General features: G+C 39.7%; 2 protein-coding genes across 3 annotated transcripts; one reads left to right on the plus strand and one right to left on the minus strand.

The window, feature by feature from the left end:
* Positions 1-1,254: 1,254 nt before the first annotated feature.
* On the minus strand, positions 1,255-7,866 carry msantd4 (Myb/SANT-like DNA-binding domain containing 4 with coiled-coils). 2 transcript variants are annotated; one of them, XM_079886619.1, is made up of 3 exons: positions 7,797-7,866; positions 4,783-5,355; positions 1,255-3,544 (listed from the first exon to the last, which is right to left on the minus strand). In XM_079886619.1, exons 2-3 carry the CDS (start codon positions 5,260-5,262, stop codon positions 2,792-2,794), a joined length of 1,233 nt encoding a protein of 410 aa, XP_079742745.1. In that variant the 5' UTR covers positions 5,263-5,355; positions 7,797-7,866; the 3' UTR covers positions 1,255-2,791. The 2 variants fall into 2 exon arrangements, with proteins under 2 accessions (XP_079742745.1, XP_079742746.1); XM_079886620.1 differs by having other exon boundaries at positions 1,436-3,544; positions 4,783-5,274; positions 7,791-7,866.
* A 109-nt stretch (positions 7,867-7,975) lies between these two features.
* aasdhppt (aminoadipate-semialdehyde dehydrogenase-phosphopantetheinyl transferase) lies at positions 7,976-19,112 on the plus strand. The gene is made up of 7 exons (XM_079886669.1): positions 7,976-8,092; positions 8,192-8,365; positions 9,461-9,677; positions 14,775-14,896; positions 16,085-16,243; positions 17,788-17,856; positions 17,928-19,112. The coding sequence occupies exons 2-7, from the start codon at positions 8,222-8,224 to the stop codon at positions 18,090-18,092; spliced, it is 876 nt and encodes a 291-aa protein (XP_079742795.1). The 5' UTR covers positions 7,976-8,092; positions 8,192-8,221; the 3' UTR covers positions 18,093-19,112.
* The last annotated feature ends 3,734 nt before the right edge of the window (positions 19,113-22,846 follow it).

The following is a 22,846-nucleotide window of genomic DNA, read 5'->3' on the forward strand; positions in this document are numbered from 1 at the left end:
GCGCAAAAACACTACGTGAACCAACTCAAGGCCCAGATAGAAGGAAATGAATAGTGGAATAAAGTCGTTATTTTTGTTTGTTTTTGCGCACAAAAAGTATTCTCGTCGCTTGATATACTTAAGATTGAGCCACAGTAGTCACTTGGACTATATTAACGATCTCTTTAATAACTTTTCTGGGCCAGCAAGTTTCAGTCACATAGAAGCCTATGGAGAAGTGATCCAGCTCTCAGATTTCATCAAAAATATCTTAATTTGTGTTCCGAGGATGAACAAAGGTCTTACGCGGTTGGAACAACATGAGGGTGAGTAATTACTGACAGAATTTTCATTTTTGGGTGAACTAACCCTTTAACGTTAATGATTTGTTATAGTTTTCATTTAAAGCTGCACTAGGGAGTTTTTAGAAAGCGTTGACTTACAAGTCACTCCCCCTTGCTCTGCTGCGCTACAGCCCTCCCTCCACAGCTCCTCCTCCACCACAGCGGAGCCTGCCGTGAACGCGCAGGCTAGTAAACAGGGCCACCGATGATGGCGGATAAACAGTTATGGCACATTCACCGGTAGGGACGAAACATCAACAATATGCTTAAAGGGCCCTACACACCGGGACGAATATCGGCGCGAGTTATTCGCCAGCGTTTTTCAACGCGTTTTTCGTGTTCACACCCAAGCGATTTTCGCTGACGATGAGCCGAGTGAACATGCAAATTCATTCCCTGACATTAGATGGCGCTTAAAGGAGAACTCCGGTCAATTTTAACATATTTTCTTCCTGTTTTCGGTCGAAGTCCACAGTAGTCGATTGTCGAGTTCACGCGCGTGATCATAGGTAACTAAACCTATGCGTGTGAACTCGACAATCGATTACTATGGGCTTCGACCGAAAACAGGAAGAAAATACAGGTATGTGCGCTGGCTGAAATAACATCATTTTTATCCATATCTTTCACATCTACTGCAGTCAGATTCACCGTGTTCACTCTGAAGGAATCACTCACATTAGCTGTGCACTTGTAATGACACATCAAGGATGTAAAGAGGCTAAAAGCAGGTTTAAAACTTGCCCCATTGAAGTCAACAGGGTGCAAATCTTAAAAAGAAGATAACTCGGTGTAGGCAACACCGATTTTTGTCGTTGTTCTCTGTATTGACAGCACTCCAAATTTACAAAAAAATGAGCTCAATGTTAAAATTGACCGGAGTTCTCCTTTAATGTAAAACAGAAATACCCCGGTACTCAAGGTGCAATACCACTCCATAACAGTTCTCTTTTATCAAGATTTTTGTAGTCGCTGTCGCGTTTGTCATATAGTTCTTTATGTTCCGACACCAACGAGACCAGCAGCTCTACAATCATCTTGCCTTGCATCTTCCTCGTCTTATTTCTGCCCGGCAGTGTAGACGCTACTTGGTGTATATTTTTTTCGCCGTTACTTATGTGTGCTCGGCAAGACCGTTTTGTGTTTGAGCGCCCCCAAGTTGTGTTTTACTGTAACTTCAGAAGCTCCAGACACGTGAGCAAAAGCGCCAATCTCATTGGTCGGATAGTTTTTCACGCGGCGCGTCAAACCAAAAAAACGAACCTGAGGCGTTTTTTAAAAAATTACGCTTTTACGCGTGCCGTTTTTCACGCCGGTGTGCACACTCACATTGGCGCCCTTTGTTTAGTCACGAGGCGTTAAACGTCCCGGTGTGAACAGGCCTTTACATTGACTATGGCCTGCCCATACTTTGACTACAAACTTGGTCCTCAAATCATTCCGTATTTTGCAATACAGGTAATGTAACTTTATAATGTTGCACGCTTTCTATAAGTTATAAATAGCTAGTAAGATAATATAACGGTAACTAACGTTACAGTATGTAAGTAATTATTCTAGCGATATGTAATGCTAAATAAGGTTTGCTAGTACATTACTTCAGCAACATGACAAGCCAGTGAATTAGCAGGTTTCAATTGTTGCTTTGCACAGCGTGTGACATTTTATCTGTATGTTATGCGGCTAGAGTTTTGACACTGAGTCAATGGGCTCTGACGGGCTTGTTTATCGTCATCGGTCTTTTTCCGTTTACCTGTCTTTGTTGTATGAGCAGGTGCCACTCGAGAAATTGGCAGTTTTGGTTGTTTGTCCGCCTTTACCACAGCTGCGGCACACCGGCAATCTTGATTTTGAATGACGGTACGCGCTTTGCAAGAGAGAGGTGTGATCAGCGCGTACACGATCTTGATTGACACTGCTAAGACACTCCTCCTGGCTCTGATTGGTTGTTTCTGACCGGGAGCGGTGTATTTCTGCAAATGGCAATAGGACCACTGGGAGGAGCCAGAGGAGCTTGATTTTTTCACAGATTATCTGTCTCATATTCTACTGTCAGGACATAATGACAGTTTTAACAAATATGTAAAAAATAAATTTTTACAAAAGTTACCAACTGCAGCTTTAACAACATCACTGAAGACAAGTGCTGTGAATACAAGCAATTCAACAACTAGATTACATGGAATCACAGTTTCTGTTTCTTTTTTAATTGTGAAATTAGGTATTTCAATTTTCATATTTCACATTTACTTATAAACATATGCAAAGTCTACTGCTGTATTTGTATCCTGTTTATGAACTGCTTGCATTCATTGCTTGACTTCTTTCAGCTTACTTATTTTTTCGGGCAAAAAATAAATAAAATAAAGTACAAAAAACATAAATGTTTTAGTTTTTCCCACACAAATGAATGGGCAACTATGTAAAAAAAGATTTTTTCCCCCCTACCCAACTGTATCTATGGTGTTTCACGAGTGCAGCGTCATCTGTTGTCCATCTTTATGAAGCTGCAGCCTCTCTTTCTCCACCTGGAGGCGCTCTTTCTCAATCTGCAGTCTGCCCGACTCAAACTTGAAGAACTGCAGTCTCTCTTTCTCCAGCAGGAGGCGCTCTTTCTCTAACTTCAGCCTCTCCGCCTCCAAATCCACTACCATTGGCCAAGCCAGCTTCCTGTCCTTCTCTCCGTCCAATGAGGATGACGAGGGGGCGGAGGATGACGTTGTGGGCGTGGCTACAGAGGTGGAAGGGGCGGGGCTTTGCTGGAGAGGCGTGTTTTGTTGCAAGACCAATCGCAATCGTTCTCTCTCCACCTGTAGACGTTCCTTCTCCAGTTGCAACCTCTCCCTCTCCACCTCGCCCTGCCGCAACCTCTCCTTCTCCACCAGGAGGCGCTCTTTCTCCACCTGCAGTCGTTCGGACTCCACCTGCAAGCGGTGTTTCTCCAGGTCCAGTCTCTGCCTCTCCAGCGCCACCAGTATACTTGTGTTCTCCCCTCCGGACAGGCCCAATCCAGCTACGCCCATCCCACTTATGCCGCCAACTCCGAGGCCCAGGTCCCGGCCTGCAGTCGCGGGCTTTGTGGAGCTAAGCACGCCGAATTCATCGATGTGAGCGAAAACCTCAGGAACTCGCCCCTCACGGTCCATATCAGGGAGGATGGAGGGAAAACAGTCTTCGTCGTCGTCCTCACCCTCCCCACCTTCTCCAACCTCCGCTTCCAACTAAGGAGAAGTTGATTCAAATTAATTAAATACTTTTAAATAGACTGCAGCAATTAACATTGTGTCTGAACATCTAGTAAATTACATGTTATTTGGTTTAGTTGTCTGTTCAGAATTGTGGGAGAATCGCAATCTCTATTCTGAAAAAATCATGATTCTCAATTTATACAGAATCGTGCAGCTCTAATTACTAAAGGTTTACCACAGTGGTTTAGGGGAAGGCATAGACGGTATAGTTGTATAGCTCTAAGTGGTATTTTCAGGGCATTTTAGCAAAGATAAATATCATGTCACAATACCATAAGGTTGTCAATAATGCCAGAAAATCCCAGGCCTAATCCTCGGACGATGGCGGTCAAAAGCTGACAAGCTTTATTTGTTTTTTAAAAGAAGTCTCATTCTCTCAGTGAGATTTATTTGATTGTTTAAGAAAAAAGTCTCTTCTGCTCACTAAGGCTGCACTTTGATTAAAAAATACAATAAAAACAGTAAAAACTGTGAAATATTATTACAAAGCAAAATAGCTGTTTTCAATGTGAATATATAGTAAAGTGTAATTTATTCCTGTGATCAAAGCTGAATTTTCAGCATCATTACTCCAGTCTTCAGTGTCACATGATCCTTCACAAATCAGTATAATATGATGATTTGATGCTCAAGAAACATTTATGATTATTATCAATGTAGAAAAAACAGTTTTTGTGGAAACTGATGCATTTTATTTCAGGATTCCTTGATGAAAATAAAGTTCAAAAGAACATAATTTATTTAAAATAGAATCTTTTGTAAATTTTTTAAATGTCTTTACTGTCAATTATGATCAAATTAATGCCTCCTTGCTAAATAAAAATATTAATTCCTTAAAAAAATAATAAATAAAAAGTCCTAACCCCAAACATTTGAACGGTAGTTTACCAAATTGAACCAACTTGATGACTTTTGACCCCCATGGTGTGAGGATTACTCGAACCAATGTAGAGGAATATCGGTCACACTTTATTTTACAGTGTCCTTGTTGCACATGTACTTACCATAGTATTAACAGTAAATTATGCATAATTACATGCAACTAACCCTCAACCAAACCCTAATCCCTATAGTAAGTACATGTAGTTGCTTAATATTACTAGTAACACACATTAGTAATTACACTGTAACAATGACACCTTAAAATAAAGTGTAACCGGAAAATCTGCTAACAGAATTAAAAAAAGCACGTCTCTGTTCCCAGTACATACTCTGTAGCTGCTGGCCTCGTCGTCCTCCATTTTGACCCCAGGCGTGTGTGTGCTGGGCTCCCCGAGGTCCGTCAGGTCCTGCCAGTCACACGACGAGTCTTTGGAAAACCCACTGAGGTCCAGCGACTGGTCGCCACCACCCAAAGACGCTTCATTATCGGGAGACGAAGATTCAAACTCCTGCTTCAATCCGGACGCCAGCTCGGCCTGAAGCTGTTTTCGCTTCATGAGGGCTCGCCAGTCCAGGTATCGCCGCTTGACCTCGGCCGCCGTCCTCAGCTCACCCTCTCCTAGCGCGTTCACGCTGTCCGCGACCTCTTCCCACGCACGCCGCTTCAGCTCGTTGATGGCCATGTTCTGCTGCCGGGAGAACAAGATCTCACGCCGCTTGTGGATCTCGCGGATGAGAGTCTGAGTTTCCTTCACGCTGTAGTTGCTCTTCCTCTTCCTCTTCAGGTGCTTCATCTGGAGGAAGTCCATGCTGACTGGCTACTGAGAAATGATTGGAGATTGAAAGGTTTCTGTCAAGTTCATGTTGAGCCACATCTAGTGCAGGCGTCTAACACAGGTCTCCTACAACACACAGACACACGCTTTTAGTTACATGCGATATTGGTAACGTCTGAAAGAATCAAGCCTGGGAAAACCCAGACAACTTCCGGCAAATTCAGATTTGCTCGAGAAGTATCCTGGCAAAGAGCTCATTCAAGCCCATCTCCATGGCTGAGAAATCGCGGCACCAATCAGAAACGTTGAGGCGGGCTTTACACGATGACGATCGCTCTGATTGGTTTTTGGTCTATCCAATTGCGCCCAGAGGCATTTGAGCGACGTCCGTTCAACTTTTAAATGCATTATTATATTCAAATTGCAAACACATGAGGACAGTCTCCATGAAAGACCCACTGGCAGATGAACGTGCTACTACATTTCTCTCCGAAACGGTAGGAAATTAAAATAGACTTAATAGAGGATTTTAACTGTGACACGATGATTGACAGGACAGTTTACGTGACAGGATGCACACGGCAGATCCGTCTGATAAAGATGACGAAGTAGTATGTCCCAAAGCTTGCCTACTTTTTGCTACACATTCAAAAGTAAATACATTTTCTTCACAAAAAGAGTACATGCTTTTATGGCGTAGTGTAACTTAGGCGAATTGGGACGCAGCATATGGCTTTACACGATGACGATCGCTCTGATTGGTTTTAGGTCTATTCAATTGCGCCCAGAGGCATTTGAGCGACGTCCTTTGGTGACGCCCCTTTGGAAATGAGTTATTAATGAAGCTTTGCCAGACCATAACTCAGTTACTACTGAGAATGGTCTGGTTTTAACCAGGCTAGAAAGAATCAAGACAGAACTGGACAATCTTTCATGTGCACAAAAAACAATGATAAATAAATCAGAACGCTTCGAGTGTGCAGATTTATACTGTACTATAAAAATTTGGGGTCAGTGAGATTTTTTTTTTTTTTTAGAAAAAAGTATCTTTTGCTCACTAAGGCTGCACTCATTTGATTAAAAAATACAATAAACACACTAAAAATTGTGAAATATTATTACAATGCAAAATAGCTATTTTCTATGTGACTATATAGTGAAGTGTAATTTATTCCTGTGATCAAATTACATCATTACTCCAGTCTTCAGTGTCACATGATCCTTCAGAAATCAGTATAATATGATGATTTGATAATCAAAAAACATTTCCTATTATTATAAATGTTGAAAACAGTTGCGCTGCTTCATATTTTTGTTAAAGTTTTTTTTTTTTTATGAATAAAAAAGTTTTAAATGTGATCAATTTAATCACATTGATATTCGTTGCTGAATAAAATTATTATTTCATTTAAAATCTGACCACAAACTTTTGAACAGTAGTGTACAGTATATCCTTTACAAATAAAGTTTGGTAACACTTTATTTTACAGTGTCCATATGTTACATGTACTTACAATAGTATTAACAGTGAATTATGCATAATTACATGCAACTAACCCTCAACCAAACCCTAATCCTATAGTAAGTAGTACATGCACTTAATTAATATTACTCAGAACTTAAATATATAATTACACTGTAACAATGACACCGTAAAATAAAGTGTAACCAAAAGTTTGATAAAGTATGATATATTACAATGTAACAACACTAACAAAAAAACTGGTTACACTTTATTTGAAGGTGTCTTTGTTACACTGTGATTTACATTTAAATACTGAGTAATATTAATGAACTACATGTACTTACTATAGGGTTAGGGTAGGATTAGCATTTGGTTGAGGGTTAGTTGCATGTAATTTAGTGTTATTACTACGGTAAGTACATGTAACATATGCAACAAGGACACTGTAAAATAAAGTGTTACCAAAATCGGTTACACTTTATTTTAAGGTTTCTTTGTTACTCGGTACTTTACATTTAAGTACTGAGTAATATTAAGTAACTACATGAACTTACTGTAAGGTTAGGATTAGGGTTTTGTTTTGGGTTAGTTGCATGTAATTATTTATAATTTACAATTATTACTATAGTAGCTGCATGTAACGTGTAACAATGGCACTGTAAAATAAAGTGTTACAAAAACACCATGGTTTTTTTTTCCACATATATCATTGTATTATCATTGTATTATTATAAGCTACTAGGAGTATCATGTAAATAACATGATAATTAAATATGGTAGCCATGCAGTACCTTGACATTACCATCCGATACCCCAGTACAACCATAGTAAATAACTAGTAACTGTGGTGTTTTTGGTGTGTATCCAAGTGTATCCATATAATGTCTCATTATCAATATAGCATCATGCTAATAAAACATAATTTATATAAAAAACATAAACACATCAGTACGGCGGTTGTTTTGCATTGTCGCCAGAAAGGGCTTCTATAAGCACCTATACTATGATGTTTTGCACGTATGGATCTTTGCATAAAATAAACGTCATAATACACACCACACAATACAGTGAGGGTTATTTGATTATTTATTCAAACACTCACCGGTGAAGAAAAGCATCATCCACTCCGTCCACACACACGCGTCTCGCTCCGCCTCCACAACGTTGCCGAACTGAGCCGAACACTTCCGACAACGCGCGAATCCCCTGCGCCATTGGCCAACGAGCGTCACCGCCCCTTTCCGTCAGCCAATCAAGTGAGGCGCTCACTGTTTAGCCCCCGCCCACAGAATCCTCTTCCGGAATCCTGTGTGTGTGTTTTGGGACACATGTTCAGGCGAACCAGAGCCAGCCAGACAAATGATGCATCTTGCAGAAAAGACTTTATAATAATAATAGGTATTATTAATTAATATTAATCGCAATCGTTATTATTCACCGATGGTGTGAGGACCCTATTGGAATTGCTCCGTTTATAATTATGTGTATTTCTACTAGTGTAGGACTGTAGGGCATTGACAGTCGTTGATGGACGGGGTCCGGTGGGCGTTCCGGTGCGGTTCGTGGATACCGACCCGTTCCGAGTGGACACTGGCGGCCCGCTGCATCCAACCCGAGGAGAAGGAGCGGATCGGGCAGTTCGTGTTCGCCAAAGATGCGAAATCTGCCATGGTGTGTGTGTGTGTACAACTGACTGATGGATGAGTAGACTATTACAATAAATGTTGTAATGATAAACAATAATTATAATAATACATAATGTTATAGATTTATTTTGCCCTATTTATTTTATGTATGGATATTACTTTTCATTTGCACTGTTGTTATTTTATGTAATTTTCATTGCAGTTTCGCATTACACACAACGCCTTGATAGAAAAGTTCAGTTTTTGTCAAATAAGGTTACTAAAATTGAAATGATGGATGGATGATGGATGGATGGATGGATGGATAGATAGATAGATAGATAGATAGATAGATAGATAGATAGATAGATAGATAGATAGATAGAGCGATATAATGATAGAAAGATAGATAGACACAAAGATAGATAGATAGATAGATAGATAGATAGATAGACAGAGTGATAGATAGATAGATAGACAGACAGACAGATAAATAGAGTGATAGATAGATAGATAGACAGAAAGATACATATAGATAGACAGATAGATAGATAGAGCGATAGAATGAAAGATAGATAGATAGACAGAAAGATAGATATAGATAGATAGATAGACAGAAAGATAGATATAGATAGATAGAAAGATAGATAGATAGATAGATAGATAGATAGAGCGATAGAATGAAAGATAGATAGAGTGATAGATAGATACAGATAGATATAGATCGAATGATAGAATGATAGATATAGTGATAGAGCGATATAATGAAAGAAAGATAGATAGACACAAAGATAGATAGATAGATAGATAGATAGACAGAGTGATAGATAGATAGATAGACAGACAGACAGATAGATAGAGTGATAGATAGATAGATAGACAGAAAGATACATATAGATAGACAGATAGATAGATAGAGCGATAGAATGAAAGATAGATAGATAGACAGAAAGATAGATATAGATAGATAGATAGATAGATAGATAAATAGACAGATAGATAGATAGACAGATAGATAGATAGATACATTTACATGTTATTTACCCATCTGTGATGATTTTAGATATTTGATAACTTTTGCATTGATTTTCATTCATTCGTGTGTGTGTGTGTGTGTGTGTGTGTGTGTTTCTTACACCAGGCCGGACGTCTGTTGATCAGAAAGCTGGTTTGTGAGAAGATGGGTTTAGCCTGGGACGGGTTTCTCCTGGACAGAACCGCGCGGGGGAAACCGTACCTGTCCCGGCCCTCGTCCTCCCTCTGGAGCTTCAACGTGTCCCATCAGGGAGACTTCGCTGTGCTGGCAGCAGAACCGGGACGCCCGGTGGGCATCGACCTGATGAAGACCAGCAGACCAGGTCAACTCTCACGCTCTGTCCTCATCTAACAGAGTCACATCCAATTCAGTTCAATTCACATCTATTTCTACAGCGCTTTTCACAATACACATCATTTCACAGCAGCTTTACAGAAAACACACGAGTCCACATTACAGTTTAGAGTCTGTTATCAGAGGAGACTGTCTAAGTGTTTCAGAAATGTCCATATACAAAATCACAGTTAGCGAAAAAGCTAAGCTAATTTAAACAATGTAATAATTTAATGCAGAAACAATGAGTAATGAATACTTGTTTGTTAACGTATGATTACGACATTTAGAAAAATGTAGCATTGGTGCGTGTTGATTCAGAGTTTCATCGGGAATATACAGGCCACATTTCACAGTAATGTCCAGCTGACTCCACATTGGGCCGGTACCATGAAGCCGGTTTAGCTGGATAGCCAGATATGTTTCAGTTTAGTTTGCGCCAACCCTGGGTTTTAGGCACCATGAAAGTGGCTTGTCTTTTAGCAATGTTCATCGCTATAGTAACTCTATTCGGCTAACCTGGTGCGGGACAGGTGATGTTCCAGGTAAGAGATCTCAAACCGATCTTGGACCAATCAGCTTTGAGGAAAGTGTCACATGTGTGATGCGATAAAGTCACTCCAACTGTTTCTACTCCATATTAAAGGAAAGGATTTTTAAAGACAAAATTGTTTTAGAAACGCTTATTTAGAATAATACATTTGTATGTTTTAGATATTATTTATGTAATTATAAATCGATCACACATGTACAATTTTAGTTTATCAATTATTATTACGCATAGTTATATAAAGGTAATATAAATACGCTTTAGAATCAATAGATGAAGCTATAAAATGATAGGGGTGTAACGATACATCGATATAACGTCTAACGATACGATGCATCGATTCCACACTTAAAATATCGATATACACCTTTATTTTGACACTCTCCACATTCTCACGTAACATCCTTCCGCCAAAGCGCACATTTTCGTTTACTCACCAACCGCCTGCCGGTGTGTAACGTTAATCTCCTCATCTGAAAAAGACGCCTGACAAGACTGACTAAACCCTAACAAGTTTTTTTCACAAAAGTCGGTATTGTCCGCTGTCAAGGCATCGAGAGTTCATGTTTTACAGCAGAAACAGACAAGCACTCGCACCCTTGTTGGTGAACACAACACGATAAGTCCGTTTTAGCGACTCAGCGCGCAGTATTATGAAGGTAAAACAGTAGCAAAACTCGAGAGCTTGCTAATTTGAATGTGAGAACTTGTAAAATTAATATTTGTATTTGTAAGTTGAAATTTATACTTGCAGCTCTGATGTGAAAAGCTGCATCTATCGATTTGCACACACAGACAATACTCAGAACACCTGTGTTTTGAATTCGAAGTTGCAGATTAATAGTTACAAATGTGTAAAGTGTCATTTACATAAACAAAATGACAGGCACAATTGTGTACTACACATTTATCTTTGTGCTTTAGTTCAGTTTCGTTGTACAACCACAAGTCGGCACTCACAACCTCTCATATCTGGCAGTACAACTTCAAATCCTAGCGCTTTGACTTTTGCTACTCTTTTTGCGATATGCCTGTAGCAAAACTCACTCGTGCACTTGTAAATGCAGACTTGAGAGAGCAGAGTCGGGGGCGGGGCTGGGGTCGGAATGAAGTCATTTTATTGGTCGATGCCTCACCAATGAACAACGCCAGCCACAATGCAAACATTTGTATGCATATGTATCAGCTATTTTTTAAAACGCTTGGAAAATATTTTTATGAAATATCATTAGTTTTACTGGAATAGTTTTACAGAATATGAACGCAACGCGTTTAATTGAGACAGTGGTATTAAAAGACCAAACAGGAAACACCATAAAGCATAGCCTATACAGAAAAAAATTGAGCACAGAATATGAACGCAACGCGTTTAATTGTACGTTTTCCTCGAAACCCAAGAAAACGCTTAATGAGGCTTAATGGACCAACAGTTATAAAATAAAAATTAAAAACAATAAAAAAAACACATAATTTGTTACTTTATTAATAAAACATAGGCAGCAAGTTTATTTGCACTGAACACACATTTGCTTATATATATATATATATATATATGAAGAGTTCAGATGCTCGTATATTTAAATTCAATAATTTCACTTAAATGGCAGTGAAGATTACCTATTAATTATAATTTAAGTGAAATTACTGAACTTAAATATACAAGCTTGATAAAAATGATCATTCTATAAGAAAATTTCAAATGGCATTTAGAGGCTTTTGCATCTGAACTCTTCATATATATATATATATGTGCCAATTCCATTGCAATATGAAAATGCACCTAAATTATCTGATAAGAATGTAAAATGTATACCTTAATATGCAATGTAAGTCGCTTTGGAAAAATGTAAATGTTTTAAATATTCACCCTAGCCTAACTGTTGGACACACAAAAACAAACAAAACATAAATAAATTATATATATATATACGTACGTGTGTGTGTGTGTGTGTCTTTTACAGTCTATGGTATATATACCATATATATATATGGCATACGTCATATGTTTTACGTCATATTCTGTGCTCATCTGCTTTTCTGTAGTATGCATTAGCATTGTGTCTACTGAGTTTGATAATTTCGTTTATTTATTTTAATATCAGTCTAATGCATTAAGCCATGTTAGTGTTTCAGTGCACGCGGGTTTCGTGACATCATCGAACTCCCATTTAATTGGCTAGGTGCCAACCAATAAAACGGCTCCTTTGACCCCCCTCCTCCCGCCCCCCTTTCTCTCTCACCGCCTCTGAGTTTCAAGTGCACAAGTTAGTTTTGCACCTGATATATCGCGAAAAGAGTAGCAAAAGTCAAGGCGCGAAATTTGAAATTGCAGTGACAGATTTGAGAAGTTGTAAGTGCCTATTTGAGGTAGTACTGCGAATGTGAACGTAAGATTAAACGCAAAATATATATTACAAGTTTGTGTCTGTCGTTGTATTTCTGTGAATGGCATTTTACACATTTGTGTCTACTCGTCTGCAGCTTCAGATTCAGAATACAGGTTTGTGACTATTGTTTGCGAGTGCAAATTTCAACATTCAACTTCAGATTTTTATTTCACAGGTTTTCACATTGGAGCTGTGAGTGTAAATGTTCATGTACAAGTACGAATATTTATTGTACAAGTTCTCAAATTCACATTTACATGCTCTCGAGTTTTGCTACTGTTTTACCTTCATACAGTATTCAGGTCAGATGTCACTTTGAAAAGACGCGCTGGCTAAGAGGAGTTTCGTCAAAGCTGACTAAAAGTGATCGAGGATGGATAATTTCAATGAACTCGTGATATCTTCTTCAGGGCGTAAAAGGAAAATAAAAGCTGAAACATTTTCACGGAACCTTACTAAAGCAGCTCGTTTAGTGGTGAGGGAAAAGCTCTCTGTACTGCGTGTACGTTATCACAACAACAAAGTTTGTTAGGCGTCTATGTCAGCTGAGGAGATTAACGTTATGAAGATTAACCGAGTGTTGTATTATTTATCATAGCAATTACTTGGTTTTGTTTGACTCAGAAAGATGAAATGTGAATGTATCTGCTCTGCTAAAAAAAAAAAAAAAAAAAACTTTTAACATATTAAAGCATACTTTCACTTAGCTTTAATTTTGTAATTTACCTGTATTTTTTAAGTTATTATTATTATTATTATTATTATTAATCAAAACAACCCAGCTGCAGTTTGATTGATATTACTTGGATGCACAATAATAATAAAAAACATGATTTATGAAAATGAACAAGAACGGAGTACTTGCAAATGATCACTTCTGTTATAAATGTCCCAACTGGGAGAGGGTGTGCAATTTTCAAAGAGTTTAATTAAACGTTCATGTTATATATTTTGATTGCATTTGTGAGTTAATAAAAACGTAACTGGTTGTGTGAACATAATATCTAAATATCGATTAATCGATCGATATAGCCCTGAATCGAATCGTATGAACTGTCCGATTTACACCCCTGTAAAATGACTACATGTGAGCTTCAATGTTCAATTCTCTCTATAACTTTATCAACTGTACAAACTAACTTTTACTTGCACTTTTTCTTTTAGTTGTTGTGTTTCAGACAGCTATTTTCTTCTTGCTGTGTAAACTAGTTTAAATTCTTCATATTTTTCATATTATCCTGCAGAAGAGAGAAGTGAATCGCGCCGCTTCTCTCGCGAGAAATGAATCGCAGTTTCACTCTTTCTCAGCGTGTGATTGGCTGTTCGCTACTGATGTCACACCTAAACTCAGGATCAAAGCCTGAGTTGACAGAGACAGTTGATGATCATGGTACCAACAAAGCCTGGTTTTGTCAAGTTTATTTATATAGCACATTTCATACACTATGGCAATTCAAAGTGCTTTACATAGAAATAAATCAAAATAATCACAAAATAAAAGCAAGGAAAATTAAACAGTCAACTCGAAACTAATCCTGTAACGCTGAGTTTGTTCAACTACCATTATCCTGTACCAACCAATCCAACACAAGAGACACTGCAGTTCCTCCGGCGGCCACCAGGTGTCGCTCTACACCTGTGTTGGAGTGAGGCTGGGAGAGGAGCAAGCTTTATTACCTCATTCCTGGCTCTACTGTAGAATGTGAATCTGCATTAGCTCTTAGCTCTTATCAGAACATGATTATTGAAGTTACTCTTTTGAAAGAATAAGTTTGATCTACAGAGCTGATTATTAAATCACTGATTTGTCTCGATCTTTTGACGCAGTGCAAATGTTTAATGTGAGAAACTATAACATCCTTAACTCAAAACTCCCTCCACATTTTATGAACTATATCGCAAAAACAACTCAATTATGACATCACGGCTATGAGCTCATTAGCATATGATCACGCACATTTGCATATCAACACCTGTTCAGTGTTAAGCAGCGACGCCAGTCAGTCAATCATAGCAGAGCTCGATTATTCATAAAGCTGGTAAACCAGAGCGGCTGCTGTCGATCTTATGATTCATAATAAAATCTCTGACGTAGAACTCAGAGGTGAAGAGTTGTAGCTTTAAGGTGTGTTACGTGTGTGTTGATCAGGCAGTGGCTCCACGCAGGAGTTTTTCCGCATCATGAATCGCCAGTTCACGGATCTGGAGTGGAGGAACATCCGGACGGACGGCTCCGACTGGGACCAACTGGACATGTTTTATAGGCACTGGGTAACTATAGCAACTGCTGCTTCCTGCACCATCATCATCATCACCTCCAGGCAATGAGGCACACACACACACACACACACACATCTATGAGCATATCACAGCGCGAGAGAAATTGTACTGGATGAAACTGTTCCAATTCTGATCACTGTTTCCATGGCGATGTGATCTCATCACTTCAGCATGACTCAGTTGTGCCAGTCTGTGGTCATTTGAGGACTCTTACACACACACACACACACACACACACACACACGCATATACTCATACTCATACTCACACCCACACACATACATATACTCATACCCACACACACATATACTCACACCCGCACACACCCACACACATATACTCATACTCACACCCACACACACACACACACATACTCACACACACACACACACACACACACACACACACACACACACATATACTCACACATACATATGCACTCACACACACACACACGCACTCAAACACACACGCGCACACATACACTCACACACTCACCCATAACACACACTCACACACACACATATACTCATACTCACACCCCACACACACGCACTCACACACACGCACTCAAACGCACTCACACACACACGCACATAAACTCACACACACACACACACACAGACACACTCACACACAACACAGACTCACACACACACACAGACTCACACACACACACATATACTCATACTCACACCCCCCCTACACACACACACATACACACGCACTCACACACACACACGCACATAAACTCACACACTCACTCACACACACACACATAAACACACTCACACACACACATATACTCATACTCACACCCCACACACACACACGCACTCAAACGCACTCACACACACACACAGACACACTCACACACAACACACACTCACACACACACACATATACTCACACCCCACACACACACGCACTCAAACACACTCACACAAACTCACACACCCACTCACACACACATAGACAAACTCACACACACACACACACAGTCCCAGACACACACACAGTCCCAGACACACACACACGCACACACACGTACTGGTATCAATTTAATGTGCTGTAGGTGAGAATGTAGTCAGGAAATATATATTTACTGTATATAAACAATGTTTTTCCTTGCGTTTCCTTCCTGATCCCCTGTGATTGGTCGGTTTCTCTGGCGTCGAGGCGCTGAAGGAGAGCTTCATCAAAGCGATTGGCACAGGACTGGGCTTCGACCTGCAGAGGGTGGAGTTTCACGTCTCGCCCAATCAGATGCGAGAGGGGCAAGTGTACCGGCAGACACGGATGTTCCTGGATAACGAAGAGGAGGACTGGATATTTGAGGTGTTTGTTCAAGAGTTTCATTCCTATTATGCCCTTTCAAGAAGTCTTGATTTTGTTTTTGGGGTGTACGAGAATATGCTTAATCGTTTAAAAAGCACATTATTTTTCACATATTTTACATTATTACAGCTCCTCTCTCCCCAGTCTAGTTGAACGCATGATTTTCAAACGAAGCCCCTCCCTCTGAAATAGGAAATGTCCTGTGATTGGTCAGCTGGCCCAGTGTGTTGTGATTGGCTGTGCTCAGCGCATGTTCAGGAAATGTCCCGCCCCTTCATAACCGCGAGCTCTACTTTAGTGTAAATATTAACAATGGTGTCAATTTTAAACCAAGTCAAGTCTGATTCAGACTTAAGAATGTAAACAAACAAGAGGATCGTCCAGAACGGAATTAATTTAGTTGATTTTCCTGAGAGGTGGCGAACAGTCTTACAAAAGCCTCAGTAAACACTACATCAATACTGTTATGTTAGTTAGCAGGCGAGTGGAGGCAAAGCTTTGCCCTTTTTTTACATCATAACAACTACATAAAACTTATAATTGGAGCTGTTAATAGAAAACACAACTACACATAATAACATACTTACAAGCTGTGATCCATAAACAACAGATTGTCCTGACAAAGTGGGAACTGCTCCGTTTCAGGAGAAGCTTTTGCTTGTGTGTGTGTGTGTGTGTTTGTGTATGCGCGTGTAAGTGCGTCTTTGTGTGTGTGTGTGTGTGTGTGTGTGTGTGTGTGTGTTTCTCATGGCCCTGCAGTGCTGGTTCGTCTCTCTGTGTCTGTCAGAGTGTGTGAACCTGACACAGATCATAGACGTCTTCTCTCTTCCTAGACTGAGCTCATGTTCCTCATTGCTCTGGGCTTTTCATTCTGTATTACAGATCAAATGTTTGGAATAATTAAGATTTTTTTAATTATTTTGCAATAAACTTCTCTCCTGCTCACCAGGGCTGCATTTATTATATATATGCATATCAATATATATATAAAAAAAACAGTAAAATACAGTAAAAACTTTGTAAAAAGTTTTACAATTTAAAAAACAGATTTCTATATGAATATTTGTTAAAGTGTAATTTATTCCTGTGATCAAAGCTGAGTTTTCAGCATCATTACTCCAGTCTTCAGTGTCACATGATCCTTCAGTAATCAGTATAACATGATGATCTGATGATCAAAACAGTTGTGCTGCTTCATATTTCTGTGGAAGGATTTTTTGATGAATAGAAAGTTCAGAAGAACAGCATTTGTTTGAAATAGAATATTTTGTGACATTTTAAATGTCTGAATAAAAAGTATTAATTAAAAGACAGCATTTTGAACAGTACTGTATATACCCAGACTGCAACATAGTGTCGGCCCAGATCCGGGCCACATCTGGAACATGTGGATTCAACGTGGACCAGATATGGGCCGGATCTGGGCCGACACTATGTAGTTGTCTGGGTTTAAACATATATATATATATCTTGCCTAGGCCTATATGTAATACAATTTAATGGTTGGAAGTTAAAAAAGTGTAAAAACTCATCCTGTTTTTCAGGAGAGCTTACTGGACAAAGATCATCACGTCGCTGTGGCGCTGGGAAAACCAGACATCAACACGTCTAAAGTGAGTTTACAGATATTACACAACTGTAGAGGTCAGCGCAGTTCCTGACGTCATACTTCTTTGTTTTATAGGAGGATGGTGGAAGTGTGTGTGAAGCCCCGCCCCTTTTGTTCACACACTTGAGTTTCAGTGATCTGGTGTCTGGAGCCACGCCCCTAACCGAGGAAGACTCCGCCCACTGGGAGAGATTTCACAGCAAAAAGGAAGCGCCTTCAAGGCAAAGTGAACAGCAGTGACCCTTGAATGCAAATATATGTAAATAAAGTACATGTTTATATATTCCTTGTTCTTTCGGGGTCGTTGCTGTTCTGTAAGATCTTCTGAAGTCTGCATCATAATGTTTGCAGACACTTTATTACTTAAGCTGACTTTGTTTTCATATTTTAACCATCTTTTGAAATGTCAATGTCAAACTGATTTGTTTAGGGAGACGCAAACCAAATAGTCGCACATCTATTGAGAATACTTGCTGCTGTTTTCCCTCCAAAATGATGTCATTTCCTGGAGGATGATGTCATGAATGAACTGTTAATGGGATGAAACTTTACTTATCCAGTATATGACACATCTGATGGGAACATGAAAACGTACTGCATAATATAAATGACCCATTTATGTAAGAGATGAGTTTATTTTCCCAACCTACACCTCCAAATGTCTCTCTCTTTCTCTCTCGTTCCCTCCATCTGCCACGTCTATTTTTATCCGCAGACATTCAGCAGGCCATTAGGACTGTGTGTTTGGAGGGTCCTGCTTTTAACAAATCGGACACAGGTATGCATTTCCGCTCCTGTTTTTGCTCGCGTGTTGTTAACTGCAGGACTGCGTTTCATTTGTCCGGGAAAGCCCCGCCCCTCGCGCTTGATTGACAGGAGCTTCAGCCACTCAGAGCACGAGCTACTGAGCCTGTCCAAACTCATGCAGGAGAAGCCAATTACAGCAAAAGCAGAACGGTCAAGGATGAACTAATGGAAAACGCAGATGGGCTCTTTTTTAGATTAAACTTTATGCTGATGTAATTACATTTTCTCCAAAGTAGGAAAGATATGGAAATTGAAAATTTGAACATAAATGAGATTCTATAATGCCATTTAAGGCAATGCTTCACAATACGATTTATACTTGTCAACATTAGTTAAGTACGTTTAACAAAGATGAATAAACGCTGTAGAATTATTGTTCATGTTAATTTCTACATGTTCTAATACATTTTTAAATTCAAAAGCTTAATGCACTGTGAACTAACATGAACAGACAATAAATAATATAATAATAATAATATAATAAATAAATTCTACATTTTGTTTTTTATTTTTAAAACTAAGCAGATTGTTTTTGCTGTGTAATTTATATATTTATATATAATTATTGAGAGATTGTGTATAATATATAATACATAGCTTATAAATTATATGTCATAATATATAATTTATATATATACAGTGTTCACACACACATATACACTCACCTAAAGGATTATTAGGAACACCTGTTCAATTTCTCATTAATGCAATTATCTAATCAACCAATCACATGGCAGTTGCTTCAATGCATTTAGGGGTGTGGTCCTGGTCAAGACAATCTCCTGAACTCCAAACTGAATGTCAGAATGGGAAAGAAAGGTGATTTAAGCAATTTTGAGCGTGGCATGGTTGTTGGTGCCAGACGGGCCGGTCTGAGTATTTCACAATCTGCTCAGTTACTGGGATTTTCACGCACAACCATTTCTAGGGTTTACAAAGAATGGTGTGAAAAGGGAAAAACATCCAGTATGCGGCAGTCCTGTGGGCGAAAATGCCTTGTTGATGCTAGAGGTCAGAGGAGAATGGGCCGACTGATTCAAGCTGATAGAAGAGCAACTTTGACTGAAATAACCACTCGTTACAACCGAGATATGCAGCAAAGCATTTGTGAAGCCACAACACGCACAACCTTGAGGCGGATGGGCTACAACAGCAGAAGACCCCACCGGGTACCACTCATCTCCACTACAAATAGGAAAAAGAGGCTACAATTTGCACGAGCTCACCAAAATTGGACAGTTGAAGACTGGAAAAATGTTGCCTGGTCTGATGAGTCTCGATTTCTGTTGAGACATTCAGATGGTAGAGTCAGAATTTGGCGTAAACAGAATGAGAACATGGATCCATCATGCCTTGTTACCACTGTGCAGGCTGGTGGTGGTGGTGTAATGGTGTGGGGGATGTTTTCTTGGCACACTTTAGGCCCCTTAGTGCCAATTGGGCATCGTTTAAATGCCACGGCCTACCTGAGCATTGTTTCTGACCATGTCCATCCCTTTATGACCACCATGTACCCATCCTCTGATGGCTACTTCCAGCAGGATAATGCACCATGTCACAAAGCTCGAATCATTTCAAATTGGTTTCTTGAACATGACAATGAGTTCACTGTACTAAAATGGCCCCCACAGTCACCAGATCTCAACCCAATAGAGCATCTTTGGGATGTGGTGGAACGGGAGCTTCGTGCCCTGGATGTGCATCCCACAAATCTCCATCAACTGCAAGATGCTATCCTATCAATATGGGCCAACATTTCTAAAGAATGCTTTCAGCACCTTGTTGAATCAATGCCACGTAGAATTAAGGCAGTTCTGAAGGCGAAAGGGGGTCAAACACAGTATTATTATGGTGTTCCTAATAATCCTTTAGGTGAGTGTATGTACACAATATATGTGTGTGTGTGTGTGTGCGTGTATGTATAAATGTATATAAGACATGAAATATTATGCTGATTTTACCACAGTTGCCTGTGTTTTATTGGCTTGAAATGAATCTTATTGGTGATGTTTAATGTTCAATATATTATTACATTAATTAATAGTATTTTTAATTAATGGTTGCCAAGATGTTCTGAAGTGTTACTAGATCGTAATATAGTTTGACTAGGTTAAATACAGTGCATGTATATTGGCTGTTTTACAACTTCAAACATTGCTCATACAATATGCAATAATTATCTGTTTAATAGTCAAATATAGCATAAGACAGTCCAGTACAATCCTGAAACATGCATGTGTGTGCTTGTGTGCAGTGGACTTCCTTATTCTCCTGAAATCTATATATCTATATCTATATGTTCTCCTGAACGCATCAGCCAAACGTTTCCTAAATCACTCGCTCATAAAACGGGAGAGCGAGCGAGAGCGGTGATAAAGAGAACAGCTCTTCTTCTGGGAGTATTTCTGTTAGAGATTTATCACAGTCTTGAGTAAATCAGCATTGAAGGAGTGAGATGCATTAGTGTGTGTGTGTGTCTGTTTTCTGTCAGTCTGATGGAAAGTATTTCCAAATGTTAAAGGTTAAAACAACAGTATCAGTGTCCCATGAGAACGAAACTCTCAGCGGGTTTGTTCTCTTCAGAAGGTCACGAGACAAAGAGCAACTAGAGTCTGTGATTTACTTGCTGGAACTGTGAACTTGTTCTGAACGAGGCCGGATTTCTGTTTGGTTTCTGTCGTTGTGGACTCAGGTGCTCTGACACACACACACACACACACACACACACACACACACACACACAGCTTAACTGGGTCACTCACTGCCACCTCTTCTCCCGGACTCCTCCTGATTGCCTGTGTTAATCACGATCCCTGATTCTCCTGCCGTCGAGTGACGGAGGCCCTGCGGGAGTTCAGACATGCAGAAACACACACACTGAAGAACAGTTACAGCACACGCTTCAGCAGAGCAGAGGGAATACAGCACCATTACACAGAATGATCAAATGATGGATGGATGGATGGATGAGCGGATATAGAGATGGATGGATAGAACGATATATGGATGGATAGATGAGTGGATATAGAGATGGATAGAACAATATATGGATGGATGGAACGATATATGGATGGATGGATGAGTGGATATGGAGATGGATGGATGGATAGAACGATATATGGATGATGGATGGAACGATATATGGATGGATGGATGAGTGGATATGGAGATGGATGGATAGATAGATATATGGATGAATGAGTGGATATAGAGATATATGGATGATAGAATGATATATGGATGGATGGATGGATGGATGGATGGATGGATGGATGGAACGATATATGGATGGATGGATGAGTGGATATAGAGATGGATGGATAGATAGATGGATGGATGGATGAGTGGATATAGAGATGGATGGATGTATAGAACGATATGGATGGATGGAACGATGGATGGATGGATGAGTGGATAGAGAGATGGATGGATGGATATAGAGATAGATGGATGGATGGATGAGTGGATATAGAGATGGATGGATGTATAGAACGATATATGGATGGATGGAATGATGGATGAGTGGATAGAGAGATGGACGGATTGATGAGTGGATATAGAGATGGATGGATAGATAGATGGATGGATGGATGAGTGGATATAGAGATGGATGGATGTATAGAACGATATATGGATGGATGGATGGATGGATGGATGGATGGATGGATGGAACGATGGATGGATGGATGAGTGGATAGAGAGATGGGCGGATGGATGAGTGGATATAGAGATGGATGGATGGATGGATAGATGGATGGACAGAATGATATATGGATAGATGGATGGATGGATGGATGGATGGATGGATGGATGGGCCTGTAAAGCTGAATTCCTGAGCTTAAAATATTGTTTCATCAGTCTGGTGTGTGTGAGCTGATTTTCTCACCCATCCTCCTCTATGACACACTCTCTCCCCCGTCACCATGGTAACCTTCCCCGCACAGCCAACTTTGCCATGGCAACAAGAACACGTGTGATACAGGCAGTCATCTGAGTTAATCTAATCAACATCACTGTCTGAGCAGAGAGAGAGAGAGAGAGAGAGAGAGAGAGAGAGAGAGAATTAGCATCTGGATTATGATGTTTCTGCATGTTTCCGAAACGTCCCATCAGAGACGAATCACACACTTCTGCTCCAGCTGGGCCAAACACTGCAGGTCATGTGACACGATCAGTCAGGTTTACCA

This window comes from Squalius cephalus (assembly GCF_949319135.1).
Source record: "Squalius cephalus genome assembly, chromosome: 11".
NCBI classification, from domain to species: domain Eukaryota; kingdom Metazoa; phylum Chordata; class Actinopteri; order Cypriniformes; family Leuciscidae; genus Squalius; species Squalius cephalus.

Excerpts from the sequence above, each read along its gene's own strand:
- aasdhppt (XM_079886669.1), top strand. The coding sequence starts at position 8,222 with ATGGACGGGGTCCGGTGGGCGTTCCGGTGCGGTTCGTGGATACCGACC. Across the intron at positions 9,678-14,774 it reads GATGAAGACCAGCAGACCAG|GCAGTGGCTCCACGCAGGAG; the intron begins GTCAACTCTCAC and ends TGTGTTGATCAG. Across the intron at positions 16,244-17,787 it reads AGGAGGACTGGATATTTGAG|GAGAGCTTACTGGACAAAGA; the intron begins GTGTTTGTTCAA and ends CCTGTTTTTCAG.
- msantd4 (XM_079886619.1), bottom strand. The coding sequence starts at position 5,262 with ATGGACTTCCTCCAGATGAAGCACCTGAAGAGGAAGAGGAAGAGCAAC. Across the intron at positions 3,545-4,782 it reads ACGAGGCCAGCAGCTACAGA|TTGGAAGCGGAGGTTGGAGA; the intron begins GTATGTACTGGG and ends ACTTCTCCTTAG.